Consider the following 13,522-nt stretch of genomic DNA (forward strand, 5'->3'; position numbering starts at 1 on the left):
TTTGGCAGCAGCAAGAAGCTGAGGCAGCTCCAGGGTTCCACCAGCATAAGCAAGAGCTAACTCTGCCCTTTGTGCCAGTCCCAAAGAAGCAGTGGAGGTACCACATGGGCTCCTCACAGCCATCCTGCCTCCCTGACCTTTTCCCCTAGCACCAGTCAGTGGCAAGAAGGGTCATCCTCAACAGGCAGAAGCAGCTCTGGGGCAAGAATGCTAAAGCCCTTTTGTGACTCCAGCTTCAAATAAGGCAGACAGTTTGCCCTTACACAAATAAGTTTTTATTGAGGTGAGTCAAGGAGAAGGGAACTGCACGTGGACAGACAAACAGGAAAATAAATAATTCCATATAAATAAGATACATAAATAATCCCACATGGCAGAGACTGCCTTGAAATAAGAAACCACCCTGGGTCCCAACAAAATGAGGGCTTCTCCAGGCAAGTCCTCAGATCCCATCCCCCACCCTTTATCAAACCTCAGGTTGTACCAGACAATTCACAATTTGGGAAGAGACAGGGCACTGTTGGGCCCAGCATAGCTCCCTCCTTAGTGTAACAGTTGTGGAGTGGCACACACCAGCCCACAGAGCCCCTGGCAGGGCAGGAAGCACCCTTCACCCCTACCCATTCCTGGGAAGGGGTTTTCCTATCCCACAGCACCCAAAGTTTGAGATCAAGGCTGTGCCAGCCATCTCCAGGCCATGCAGAGGGTCTGTGCAACTGATGCATCAACTGGGGCAAAGGAGCCTGAGCCTCCCCCACAGGTAGTTGCTCCAAACAAGGCCCAGCCAGCCCCAGACCAGCTACAGGACACTCACCCACCACCACCTCCCTGTAACAGCCCAGTCCATTCCATCAAGACCATCACTACCAGAGCAGGAGCTGCCAGTGGGAAGACAGTGATTGCCCAGAGCCAGGGAGCAGCAAGGATATCCAGACCCACTGCTGTAACCACATCCACATGTCTTAGTCCAGAGTCCAGCTGAGCACCAGGATACACAGTGCCCAGGGGGGTAGCCAGCACCACATCATACCTCCCATCCCATGGGAGGGCAGGGGGAAACCTCTATGTCCAGACAGGATCCCCCAAGGTCCCAGGCTAGGCCTCAGCCCATTCTTGGAGAAGCTTGAGGATGTATCTGAGGCGGTGGTGGAGCTCAGGAGAGCAGCCCAGCTCCTGGATGCTGCACAGCTTGTAAGTGTAAGAGTTGCGCTCCCGGTTGATGTAGGTGACAAGGCAGGAGTGGTCAGGCTTGCTAATGATCACCTTGGTGTGGTCGTTGTAGAAATTCACCTAGGAGACAGGTTGGGCTTGGTTTAACCCATGCTTCCCACAGCATGCTGGGAGCCAGGATGGGGCCACATTTCCTGCCTCAACCCGTTCCTCCTCCCCAACCTGCCCGGGAGCATCCCTGCCCATGCCCCATGGCAGGAATGAGCCAGCCCTAGTACAGGGGAGGACAAACATCCAGCTGAAGTCCTATATCTCCCCATGGGCTGGGAAAGCTGCAACCAGCAGCTCCAGGTACTGGTGCAGCATCTTGCACCCACAGCTGTTTTCATAGCTGGATTTTCCATTTGAGCTGTGGCAGACAAGATCCAACACAGACCAGAAGACCCCCCCAAATGGCCTCCTCTTCACAAGGGTCTGGGCATCTCCACTGTCCCCCATACATACCTGGAGAGTGCCATTGCTGAAGAGCATGAGCAAGGCTTGGTCAGTCTTCACCCATTGCAGGAGAAGCAGGGCTGGCTGCCCGAGGTCATCTATGCTGGGCAGGTCACCTCCCTTTGAAAGAAGGGTCTGCATAAGCCACTGATCGCACACATGAAAGCACTTCCACCAGTACACACAACACCAAAGTTGGTACCCCCTCAGTGGAGTCCCCACTACAGGGCACAACCCTGTGCATCCACTTGGCCACAGATGCAAGCAGGGAGTCCAACTAGCCCAAGTGGAGTGGTCAAGCCATGACCCACCCAGTGTCCAGCCCTGGGCCCCAGCACTCACCTTCATGAGATGTTGCTCCATGTAGGACGCAAAGTAGCGCAAGACACTCATCTGTCCCTGCAGCTGCTCAGGGATGGCAGACACTGAGAACACCAGGTGTTTGCTGTTGGTCGGGTTGTAATGTACAGTCCTGGAGGGAGCAGAGTATGAGTTTTGGGGATGTCCACCCTGGTATAGACTCCCCCTTCCTACCCAAGGGGCTTCCCCAGAGAGAGATCAGCCCCATTCCCACCACTTACCTGTGGTTAGGGGAAAGCGTCATGTGCGTGCCATTGTTGAAGAGGACCCCAATGCTGCGGTTGGAGAGCTGGTAGCCAAAGCCATACTTGTTGGAATAATCCACCCACTTGCTCACCCAGACAAAGTGCTCATGGCGGGCCAGGGAAGCTGGGTTTTTCTCCGCTGTTGGAGAAGAGAGGGGGTGAGCAGTGCAGCCAGCCAGCCCCTGTCCATCTCACCTCCCCAGAGGAAACAGATCCCTACAGCAGGCTCTGGCACTGTTCAGGGTGTTAATTGTACCCCTAGTAGCAGCCATGCCTTCATCCTACAGGGAAGGGGATGCACAGCACCCTATCTCATCCCAGAGCAGTCCAACCAGTTTACCTGGAGGCATGGAGGAGAGGCAGGCCCGCAGGAGCCTGACAGCTGACTCGATGATGGCAGAGGCAGTGACACAGTCTTCAAAGGCTGTGGGGAGAAGATGACAGGCTGAGTCAGCCAGCCCCGCTATCAGCCCAGGCATGACAGGAAGCTTGGGGCAGGCTGGGGTGGCTGGGACAGGTATTGCTCACCTTCACAGCTGCTGGCCATCGTTCCGCGGATGGAAGGGGATGCAGACTTGTGAGATGTCTCCTCCACCACTGTCTCCACGGGGCTGGAGCTGGCACTGCGGCACGATACAGGAGTGGCCTGTGGAGAGACCTGGCTTTATTACAGTCTGCCTGTTGCCCCAAAGAAAGGCATGCATGGCCTCAGAAATGTTCTCACCTCATTCCCTTCCACGGTTTTATAGCTCATCTGCCGACAGATTGAGGTCTTCATCAGCCCAGTAACCAGCTTGGAGATGTCATCCCTGTCCTCCGAAGAGCCCTTCTGGGCTGAGGGGAGAGCAAGAGATGAGTACACTGCTGAGCATAGAGGCTGGGGACATCCGGGCCACCCCTCCCAGTAGCTCAGCTCTCTCTTATCTATTCCCATGCCCATGGAGGCACGTAGGGTGTCAGACAGCTGCCTCCCACTTTCACTTCCCAGTTCTCATGCAACACAGAGCTTCCAGGAGGAACTGCCCCTTGGGTTGTGGCACAGTATCCGCTCTCCAGGCACACACCCATGCCAGGCCACCAGCACAAGAACGGCAGGGGCACACCCAGCTTGTGCTGTCCCCAGGCAGGGGGTCCAGAGAGATCCATCAGGAGGTCTCTCCAGAAAACTGATCCACTTCTTCCTGAAGGAAGAGTCACCCAGAGGCTCTTTGGCAAGGTACAAACTTACCCTTGGGTTTCTTCTTCCCAAAGAGTGTCTTGGTGACTTTAGCAAACAGAGTCTTTGCAGGATTTGGGGGACTCAGCTCTGGAGCCATCACACAGCTGCTGGGAGGGAGCTTCTCAGGCGTGTAGCCCTGCAGAGAGGTCAAAGGAGAGGTTTGATTTCCATAGGCCACATGCTCCAGGCAGAGCAGCTGCCCGGGGCTGACCACAGTCATTCACATCCCTCCTGACAGCCAGCTTGTGTTTCCGTCAAGCCTCAAAACCATGACTGGCATCAGCACAGGAAACAACCCCTTGCTATAGCAACAAGGCAGCAGAAGCACACCAGATCCCTCAGTTCCTCTGGCTGGCATTTAGGCAGGACAGCGGCTGCTTCATTTGAAGGACTGACACTTAGGACAGGAGAAGGACAGCACCCTGCATATCCCAAAAAGCCTCATCCCACCTGGAGAAGGGTCCCTTGAGCCAGGCCCTCGCCCACTCACCTTGAAGAATTCATGGTCCAAAATCTCGTCAAGGGTGAGGCGGTCTTGGGGATTACGTCTGAGGATGCCAGTGATGAGGTGCTTGGCCGGCAGGGAGAGGAAGACAGGGAGGGTGTATTCCACCTGCTTGATACACCTGTAGGTCTCCTTGAGGTCAGAGGTCTCGAAGGGAGGGTTCCCACACAGCAGGGTGTACCTGGGAGGGAACATGCATGCCACCATCAGATCCCCACCAGGCTTGTGACTCAGCAGCACTTGCAGCAAGGAAGTTATTGGCATTTGGCCGGCCACACCTGGTTGACAGCACCACTTCCAGCCCTGACAGCCACGCTCACATCCGGCCACGCTTCCCCCTAGCAACTGTTTAGAGCAGTAGGCAAGGAGCCTTGAGGAAGGACAGAGAGCTGGCAGGCAAAAGCCATGCACTGCTCCCACCCACATGGCCATCAAGGTGGAAAATGGAGCAGGAAGCTTGCAGGCAGCAGCCGGGTGAGGGGCTGGATGTGCCGAAACAGCGATCGCTCCCTGAGCAAACAGCGCGGCAGCCACGGAGATTTTCCGTTGTTTATCAGGTTCACAGTGCGGTCAAGCCTGCTTTAAACCAGAGCTGAGTGCAGCACGAGCACACCCGCCCCATGCAGGTCCTGCTTACACAGTCCCCACACAGCATCCCAGGATGGCTACAGGCAGCACCTGCTCCAAAGTAGGGCTGGGCAGGATCCAGCCAGTGGCTCCCCTCCCCCTGCCTCTCAGCAACCACTGCAGAACCACAAGGCACAGCACAAGAAAACTTCCTCATTGTGTTCCCCACAAAGCAGCTGCCCCAAGCCCAAGCAGGGTGCCTGGACCCCTCCCCACCCAGCAGCAGACTTACATGACACAGCCCAGAGACCACACGTCCGACTCTGGCCCGTGGCCCTGTCTCAGCAGCACTTCTGGGGCCAGGTAGTTGGGGGTCCCACATATTGTCCTGTGGGGCAGGGCACCAGATCAGTGCATGCTCTGAATCTGCTCACAGACAGCCCTCCCCTGCTCCAAGCCCTGGGATTTATCTTACAGCCGTGTCTTCCCCACTCCATTTTGCTCTTTGTGGTCCAAGCCTCCCCCCTCCACATCTACAAGGAGTCCCATACAGACTCCCTCCTCTCCAGCTCACAGGGGTCAGTAGCAGCTGCTCTTGGGGAGCTGTTGGGAAGAGGCTGTCCCAGAGCTGGGGAGGAACAGAGCCTTTGTGTCCCAGCCTGTGCAGCCGGCACGGCAGCCGGGCAGGCACAATAGCAATAGTCAACACATTGTTCTCCCCGACGGCTGCAAGCTCACTCCTGGAGGAGCCACAAAGCCCCCAGCCTCCTCGCCTTGCCTGCAGCTGGAGCAGGAATTGCTCCCTCACCCCAGGAAGGGGCCCTAAGGCTTCCTCTCCCAAGTCCAGGAGGGACCCCTTGCCCTTCCACTCTCCTGGGAAGCCACTGGAAGAAGAGTGAAACCTTGGAGGACTCTGAAAAAGGAAAATCTCAAACTTACTTTTTCTTCTGGTCAGAAACATCCTGGCAAGCAGCCAGCCCAAAGTCCCCTACTTTCAGCTCCATGTTTTCATTGATGAAGAAGTTGCCTGCAAGTCAAGAGCAATGTGTCACCATAAGTCCCTTGGGGACAGCTTGTTCCCCATACAGCACCATGTGCCAACCACAGCACTCACCAAGCTTGAGGTCTCTGTGCAGGATGCCCTTGAGGTGAAGGTATTTCAAGCCTGAGATGATTTGTTTGAGGTAATAGCGCACTTCGGGCTCCAGCAGTGTATGCCGGGCCTTCCAGATGTGGGCCAGGGACTGCAAAGGGAGAGAAGACAGCTTGTGATGCAGGCAGGGAGAACAGGCAGCCCTGCTGACTAGGCATAGGGTAGGCAGGGTTAAAGCCAGTTCTTCCAGAAGTTGCACATTCACAAATAATCCTTCTTTCACAGCCATGACCTCAGCAGACTCCCCACAGGAGGTTGAGGCCATTCATCACAGCCATGGGAACCCCTGGATTTACAGTGGCCACACCATGAGCAGGCAGTCCAAGAGAGATGGACAGCTGATAGAGTGCCCAGTGCTGTGCAAAACCACTCAGCTTATGGTGAGCTCAGAGGGTGTGACAGCTGACAGCTCAGGAGAAGGGGAGTGCTAACAAAACACCCCAGCAAGGCCTGTTTGAACCAGCTATGGCTGTTTAGGAGATCCTTTGACGAGGAGTCCCCAGCAGCACTGACCTTCCTACTGCAGTGCTCCAGAAAGATGTAGATGCTCTCTGAGTCCTCAAAGTAGTGGGAGAACTTGACGATGTGCTTATGGTGCAAGTCCCGATGCAGCTCGATCTCATTGGTGATCTGGAAAGAGCAGCAGTGTCAGGTGAGCACAGGGCCCCTGCTGCCCCCCCCAGCCCCAGGGCACCCACACCCACCTTCTCCCGCTGGTGAGGCTTGGCCACCCGGCTGTGAGGAATGACCTTCACGGCATAGGTTTTGTTGCTGGACAGATCTGTCATTTCGTAGCATCGTGCAAACCCGCCCTGCAAGGGAAGAGGTGGTTATGGATGGGTGACAGACAGCTCCCTACCCCTGCCTGCTTACAAGCCTCTCCTCCTCCCTTCCCTGGCAGCACAGCCCGGCAGCGTCACTCGCTCCCTCCTGCAGCGTCGCCTACTAAGATCTGAACTGCGATGCTTTCAACCGGGCATTTTCTTCACCCATTTCTTGTAAAACCTCCAGGGCATTTTCCCTCCCACTGTAGCCGGACTCTTTGCATCTTTCCACATGATAGATCAACCTGGAAAGTCCTGCGCAGGGCAGGAAGCCCGAGGACCGGAGGCCATCGAAAGGCAGCCCCATGGAGACAGGTTTTTCCTGCCGTGATGTCACCCTCCAACCTGCACACTCAGCCTCCAAGCCCGCTCGGGCCGGGCTGGGAACCGGCACCCTCCTCCTACACACACTGCTGACAGCCGGGGAAAAGTTGCGTGCGGCGGAGCGGCGCGGGCCGGCGCTCCTGGGAACCGGGGCACCCTCCGGCCCACGCACAGCCCGCGGGGCGCCCCGAAACCGATGCGGCACCGATAGCCGCCGAGGCACGCCGCCAGCCCGGGTGATTCACCGCTTCCAGCGCTGCTGTGCTGCGGGCCCGCCGAGAGCGGCGGGGAGGTGGGGGCGGCGGCCGAGGGGCTGCAGGGAGCCCCGGCGTGGGGGGTCGAGCAGCCCCCGCCCCTCCCCTCGCCCGCATCGGCTCAGCCCGGCGCAACCGGTGCCCTCCGCGACGGCCCAGCCCCCCGTTCCCCGTTCCCGGTACCTTTCCCAGCAGGCGGCCCTTGCAGTAGGAGCGGCCGGAGATGGGGTCGGTGATGATGCGGGTGGTCTCGGCCGCGCGGGGCGGGGGCGCCGGGGCGGGCGCGGGCCGCGCGGGGAGGGAGGCGGCGCGGAACGGGGGGAAGAGGCCGGCGGACTCCATGGCGGGCGCGGGAGGATGCGGCTCCCGGGATGGGGATGGGGCTCCGCCGCGCCCCGCGCACGTGGCCCCGCCGGCGCGCGCCGCCGCTGCCGCCCCGGGAATCCCGCCGCCTTTATCGGGGGCCGCGGTGACGTCACCCGCAGAGCCCCGCCCACGGGCGGCCCCGCGCCGCCCTTAAAGGGGCCGCAGCACGGGGAAGGGGGCGGGGTTTCGGGATTTTAGGGGCGTGTTGGTGTCCCTCATCGAGGGGGTGAAGTGCAGTCAGGGTCTCGCTGCCTCCGCCACACAGGGGCCCCCGCCTGCACACACAGCGACACCCCCAGCACAGGTGCATCCCACAGCTGCATCCCCTTCCTACAGACAGAGACAGCAGCATCCTCCTCTTCACTCAGGATTCACCTACAATCGCGCTGAGACCGCACAAACATACAGAGCTCCTTCCTCAGCTTCCTCCCCTGTTTCCCAGGACATACCTAGCCCCCTCCCATGCACATCTGTAAATACACACACACAATACCTGTTCACAGGCTGTTTCCCCTCACAGGTGTTAGCAGTGTGTTAGCAGGGACCCATCTGGGGTCCTCACACCTCCTTCCCGTGGAAAGGTGGTGACCCAGGGAGGGTTTTCAAAGCCCCTGTGGGCCCTGACCTGCCCTCCCTTGTGACAAACTTGGATGCAGACAGACACTCCCCAAGAGCCTTTCACTCTGTGCCAGGGCCCAGGCAAAGGTCACAGCCCACTCCAGGAGGAACACGGGGCACACAGGGAACAGCAGAAGATGCAGGGATGATGGGATCCACCATCCTTGCCCCTCAGTGCCTGGACACCCCATTCTGGGCGCTCTGGTGCTGCAGGGGGTCGGGCTGTGCAGTGGTGGCCGGGCAAGGCGCCAGAGCGGTGCTGTTCTCTAGTGGCCGTGATGAGAACACGCCCCTCTGTCACCCGAAACGGGTCATGGAAGGATGCTTGGCATCTCTCCCTCCCCACGGGAATGGGAGCCGGCAGAGGTGGCTGCAAACCCACAGCTCCCACGAGTCTGAAGCAGCAGTGTTGCAAGAGCCCCTCAATCTTCCCACTGTCCTTCCTTTGCTCACACCACACACAGGGGTGACTGTGTGACCACCCCGTGCTCTGTGCCTCAGTTTCTCCCCACTGCTGCTCACGGCTCTTGCCACTGATGCTCGCTGTGCTCCTGAATACACGGAGGGTTTTGCATGAGCAGCTCTGGCAAACAGCCCCATTCTTTCCAGCACATCCCCTTTTACATCAGCACACTGGGGATGAATTCACTCCATGTTGTTTCCTGCAGAAAAACTGAGAAAACCTGCCTGAAGAGAAAGAGGAAACAGCACAGATCTGTCTGGTTTTTCTCTTGTGTTTTCAGTTTTTGTAGGGGAAGCACACACAAGCCCACTGCCCGTCAGCAAACACGGCCCAGGAGCAGGCTGGGCTGCTGCTGCCCTCGAGGGAAGCTGCCTGTTTCCATCACGGCCCCGGGGCTCCCTGGGGCACTGGTGGCATCACAGGTTTTCCGATGGGGGCCCCAGCCCCGGGCTGCTGGAGCTGAGTCAGCGTCTAAAGGAACGTGTGGGTGGAGGCACCCAGGGGTGCAGGGAGGCCCCGGGGGACCTGTCTGGGGTTGATGTGACAGACAGGGCCTGCCCGGGATTCCCCACAGAGGGACAATGGGCACCTGTGAAGACTGAGAGCTGCCATCTCTGCTCCTGCTCCTCCCTGCCTCTGGGTGAGTTCTTGGGCAAGGGGATTGGATGGACCTACAGCCCATGTCCTGCCAAGGCTGAGGCACCTCCTCTCCAAGAGGGAGCCTGGGAGCAGCCCCCCAATACCTGCAGCTGGGGTCCACTGTGATGCAGAGCATCTCAGTCGTGGGGTTTCCCATCACTGATCTGGGGCAGTGGGAGGAACTGTGGTTTAAGATCACCAGCCTGTCGGGCCTGGGGAAGGGGAGGCTCTGGGGTGAACTCCTGACTGCCTGCAGCTATTTAGGTAGTTTGGAGTTCTAGGAAAAGGGTGTCAGGCTCACTGGGGAGGTGTACAGTGAAACCATGACAGGCACCCAATGCAAACTGCATCAAGGGAAATTCCGTCTAGATATTAGGAAACTTTTTTCCCCTTGTGCATGTGGTAAAATATCACAGGAGCCCAGAGAGGCTGTGAGATCTCTGTCCTCCATAATGCTCAGCCCTGGCCTGGTCCCCCCACCCTCGTGGCATTCAGTGATGTTCAGCAACGTCAGGAGCAGTGGGGCTGAACCCAGCTGCCAGCTCACATCTGTACCAGGGCTGCCTTCCCAGGGCAGCTGCAGGGCACTGCTGTGTGCCCTGCAGGCAGTGCCAGGGCTGCAAGAGCTACATCAGCCAAGCATCAGGGTGCAGGCAAGCTCCCCAAGACTGGGGTGACAGCCTTGACCCCCTCAGGAGTGGGGTTTTGCCATCCCTCAGCACAGCTCTGCAGAGCGTGGGGCTGCAGCCACCAAGGAGGAGGATGGAGAGGGTGGTTGGTCCCTTGGGTGAGCTGGAGAAGGAAGAACCAGCACCAGCAGGGGCCAAGGCACACCAGGAAGTGGCAGGTTCCACAAGGCACCACAGAAATGCACACACTCAGCCCGGGTCCAATCTTACCCACCTCCACCAGTACCCAATCAAAGAGCTGTTGTAACACTCCATGTGCCTCAGTTTACCCAATTCACCCTGCAGTGAGCACACATGCACTTTCAGGGTGCGTAGATAGAGCTCCCTTCTCCAGCACTGCTCTTCTGTGGGATGTAGTGCTCATGTCTGACTCTGCTCCTCCTTACCAGCCTGAGACTTGTGTGGGATGGAGGGAATCCATACGGGGTCTGGTGATGGAGCGTGATGGGCCCTTTTAGTCCCCATCTGGCAACAATGTCCACTCTGCATCCTTTCCCCAGTGGAGCTGGGCAGAGCCCTCTTCCCATCCCAGGAGAGAGATGAGCCCAGCAGAGCCCAGCCCAGCCTTTCTCCAGGAGCTTGAGGGATTGATGATGGAGTACAGAGAGGACTGGAGGGACACACGTCTTCTGGTGGGGCAGAGGGGGTGCAGAGGGAGGAGCTGGGAAGGGACATTCTTTCTGGGGGATGGAGAAGGGAAGGATGGTGAAGGGATGGGTACTATGGCTTATGGAGGAGGGGCAGATGGGACCCCGGGTTGATTAACTGCAGGGAGCTGGGTCAAGCTGATTTGGGGGTACCACTGCACAGCGTGGCTGGAGGATTCATGGCTGGCGGGACCCCTGCGAGGGGACAGGGCACGGGGGGCTGAAGGGCGACCAAGGGCCGGGGCGGGGGGCGGCGGGGCCGGGGCCACGACCGGGGCCGGGGCGGGATGTGGCGGGGCCGGGGCCGGGGCGGGATGCAGCGGGGCCGGGGCGGGATGCAGCGGGGCCGCCCCGCGGCGAGGCGGAGCCGGCGGCCGCACCCGGCGGGAGCGCGGCGGGACGCGGAGCAGCCCCGGAGGATGGGGCGGGCGGCGGCAGGTGAGGCCGGGCAGGGCACGGGGGGCACGGCCGGAGCTCCGGGGGTCGCTCGCTGCTGGCGGACACCCGGCCGGAGCAGCGGGACGTCGCGGGAGAGGCGGCCCCGGGCTGGCGGGGACGGTGGCACTGGAGAACGGCTCCGGGAAGACCCGCGGCGAGCGAGTCCTTTCCTTGTGGGGAGCAGAAGTGGGTTTCACTTTCCCTTGCCGGGAAGGCTGGAGAAAGGGAGCGGGAGGGCAGGTCGCACAGGGAGTCACCGTCCCCTCTGCTCTCCCCGCAGGCGCCGGGCTGGGCACTGTGTCCCTCTGGGGCAGCCTCCTGCTCGCTGCCGGCCTTGCCCTCGACCCAGCACCGCCAATCTGCAACTGCTCGGAGCCCATGGACTACCAGGCTTTCCGGGAGGCTCCGCTCCCTGAGAGCTGCTGCCTCAACTTCACCAGCTCCAACATCACCCACCTGGACTGGGGTGCCCTGGTGGGGGTGCAGGGGCTGCGGGAGCTCTACCTCTCTCACTGCAGCATCACGGCCATCAGCAACGCACAGGGAGTCCCTCCTGCCTTGGAAATCTTACACTTAAGTCACAACCTGCTGGAAAGTCTTCCTGGAAGCTTTCTAGAAAATGCTCCTAATTTGAGGGTTCTTTATCTGGACAGCAACCAGCTTCAGGAGCTACCCAGGTCCTTCCTGAAAGCATCTTCCCAGGTCCAGGAGGTCTACCTGGGCTTCAATGCCCTCACCTTCCTTCCTGCCAGCCTCCTGAAGCCATCTCTGCTCCAACTTCAGCTCTCCAACAACAGCTGGGACTGCAGCTGCGCTTTGCTAACCACGCTGGAGGGTTGGTCCAGCCAGACTGCTGAGGTTATCTGCCACACACCAGAGCATTACCATGGTGTGGGCCTGCAGAGCATCCCCCGGGATGAGCTGTGCCGCTCGCACAGCCTCACCGCCCTCTTCATCTGCGTGCCTCCCCTCCTCATCCTCACCTGCATCACTTGGTGCTTCTGCAGGCAGAAGAAAAAGACCAACTACAGCCTTCAGAGCAGGTCCCAGAGCCACCAGGCCATGGCAGGGAGGAGCAGTGTGCCAGTGTCTGCAGAGCCCCATCACTACGTCCCCTATGAGCTGCCTGCTGCTCCCTCCAAGACTGAGAAGAAAGTGCTGCTGGGGAAGCAGGTTGTGCTCCAGCCCTTTGTGGATCCACTGGAGAGTGGCAGAGACCTCTATGAGGAGGTGGAGATACAGGTGGGATCCCCCAGCAGTTCCCATGTGCCTTCATTCCATGAAGAGCAGCTGGACACCCCAGCACCAAGGGCAGAGGAGCTGGGCAGTGAGCCAGAGGCGGACACTGTCAGCGTGAGCGAAGTTCTGAAGGACTCTGCTGACCGGGAGAAGATCTACATGAGTCAGTCAACCAGGTATTACAACCTGGTACCTGGTATTGAGCTGGAGGACTCAGACAACCTGGAGTATGAGACCATTGACCTGCAATGATGCCAGGCAGGAGTACTGGGCTGTGTCTGGGACACACCAGCAGGATGGCAGGGGCCAGGCAGGAGTGAAAGCCACCAGAGGAGGAGAGGCATGTTTTGTCCTGCCATGGCTTACAGTGGCTGTTTGCAAAGCTGCACCCCCAAATACCCACCCCTTCCCCCGTGCTACCATGTGAACCCCTTGCTTGCCATGTGCTGCAGCTGGGCAAGGGGGCAAGGGTGCTTCAGGCTCTGGGGACCCTGCCACAGGCTGGTGGTGCCTAAGGACATGGAGGGAAGGTGGGGGCTGGTTTCGAGGATCAAGTGATGATGCTGTGTGTGTGTGTGCCAAACCCACTGACCAGAGCTTCCTCTCTTGTTGGAGCCAGATGGTGTCTGGGACAGACCTGCTGCTCTCCAACCTGCAGAGAACATGGTCTGGAGACATGAAACAGGGCTGGCCCTGCCTTTGTGGTCTGCAGGGAGTGTTGCATTTGGATAGGGTGCCCTGGGCTTGTCAGGGGAAGCCTTGGTGGCTCTGCCTGCTGTCCACCCCACACTCCACAGTGGCACAGGGACTTGAAACAGTCCATGTACATTTGCTGCTTCATGGCATGTGTGTGTGCACACTTGTGGGAGGGGGTGTGTGAAGTGCACACACACATAGGACAGCATCAGAGGGGGCCCCTTGCAGCCAGCCCTGTAGGATCCAGCTCTCAGTAAGAAATAAAGCATTTTACTCCTGGCAGTATGGCTCCATCCCTTTGTGTTCTGGGATAGTGGGGGAGCAAACTAGTGGGATGTGGGGAGTGCAAGGATGGGGGACTTCACTCCTACCCCATCCACCCTCCCATGCTCTGGGTGATGGCCCTGTGAGGGTCTTGCCCAGCATCCCTGGAGCCTCTTTGTTGCCCTGGCAGAGCAGAGCTGGGCATTGGCTGAAGGGCAGCAGAGCCTTTGCTTTATACCACGATTTACAACAGGGGTGGGGAAGGTGTCAGCCTGCTGTAAATGCCACAGATCCTGAACAAGACAAGAATTTGTGGGGCTCTGGGGAGCAGGGCAAAGGCTGGGGGT

At 59.1% G+C, this 13,522-nt stretch overlaps 2 protein-coding genes across 2 annotated transcripts; one reads left to right on the forward strand and one right to left on the reverse strand.

Moving 5' to 3' along the window:
- Positions 1–267: 267 nt before the first annotated feature.
- On the reverse strand, positions 268–7,458 carry PLK3 (polo like kinase 3; the record flags this gene model as incomplete). Its single annotated transcript, XM_083868134.1, has 15 exons — positions 268–1,290; positions 1,675–1,785; positions 2,008–2,137; positions 2,247–2,409; positions 2,611–2,694; positions 2,799–2,916; positions 2,995–3,104; positions 3,499–3,625; positions 3,980–4,175; positions 4,854–4,949; positions 5,501–5,588; positions 5,676–5,805; positions 6,228–6,344; positions 6,419–6,526; positions 7,300–7,458. 15 exons carry the CDS (start codon positions 7,456–7,458, stop codon positions 1,096–1,098), a joined length of 1,932 nt encoding a protein of 643 aa, XP_083724260.1. The 3' UTR covers positions 268–1,095.
- Positions 7,459–10,939: 3,481 nt separating this feature from the next.
- LOC310912538 (uncharacterized protein) lies at positions 10,940–13,171 on the forward strand. The gene is made up of 2 exons (XM_083867164.1): positions 10,940–10,976; positions 11,257–13,171. The coding sequence occupies exons 1-2, from the start codon at positions 10,958–10,960 to the stop codon at positions 12,465–12,467; spliced, it is 1,230 nt and encodes a 409-aa protein (XP_083723290.1). The 5' UTR covers positions 10,940–10,957; the 3' UTR covers positions 12,468–13,171.
- Positions 13,172–13,522: the final 351 nt, after the last annotated feature.

This window comes from Zosterops lateralis, assembly GCF_965231275.1.
Source record: "Zosterops lateralis genome assembly, chromosome: 9".
In the NCBI taxonomy this organism is placed as follows: domain Eukaryota; kingdom Metazoa; phylum Chordata; class Aves; order Passeriformes; family Zosteropidae; genus Zosterops; species Zosterops lateralis.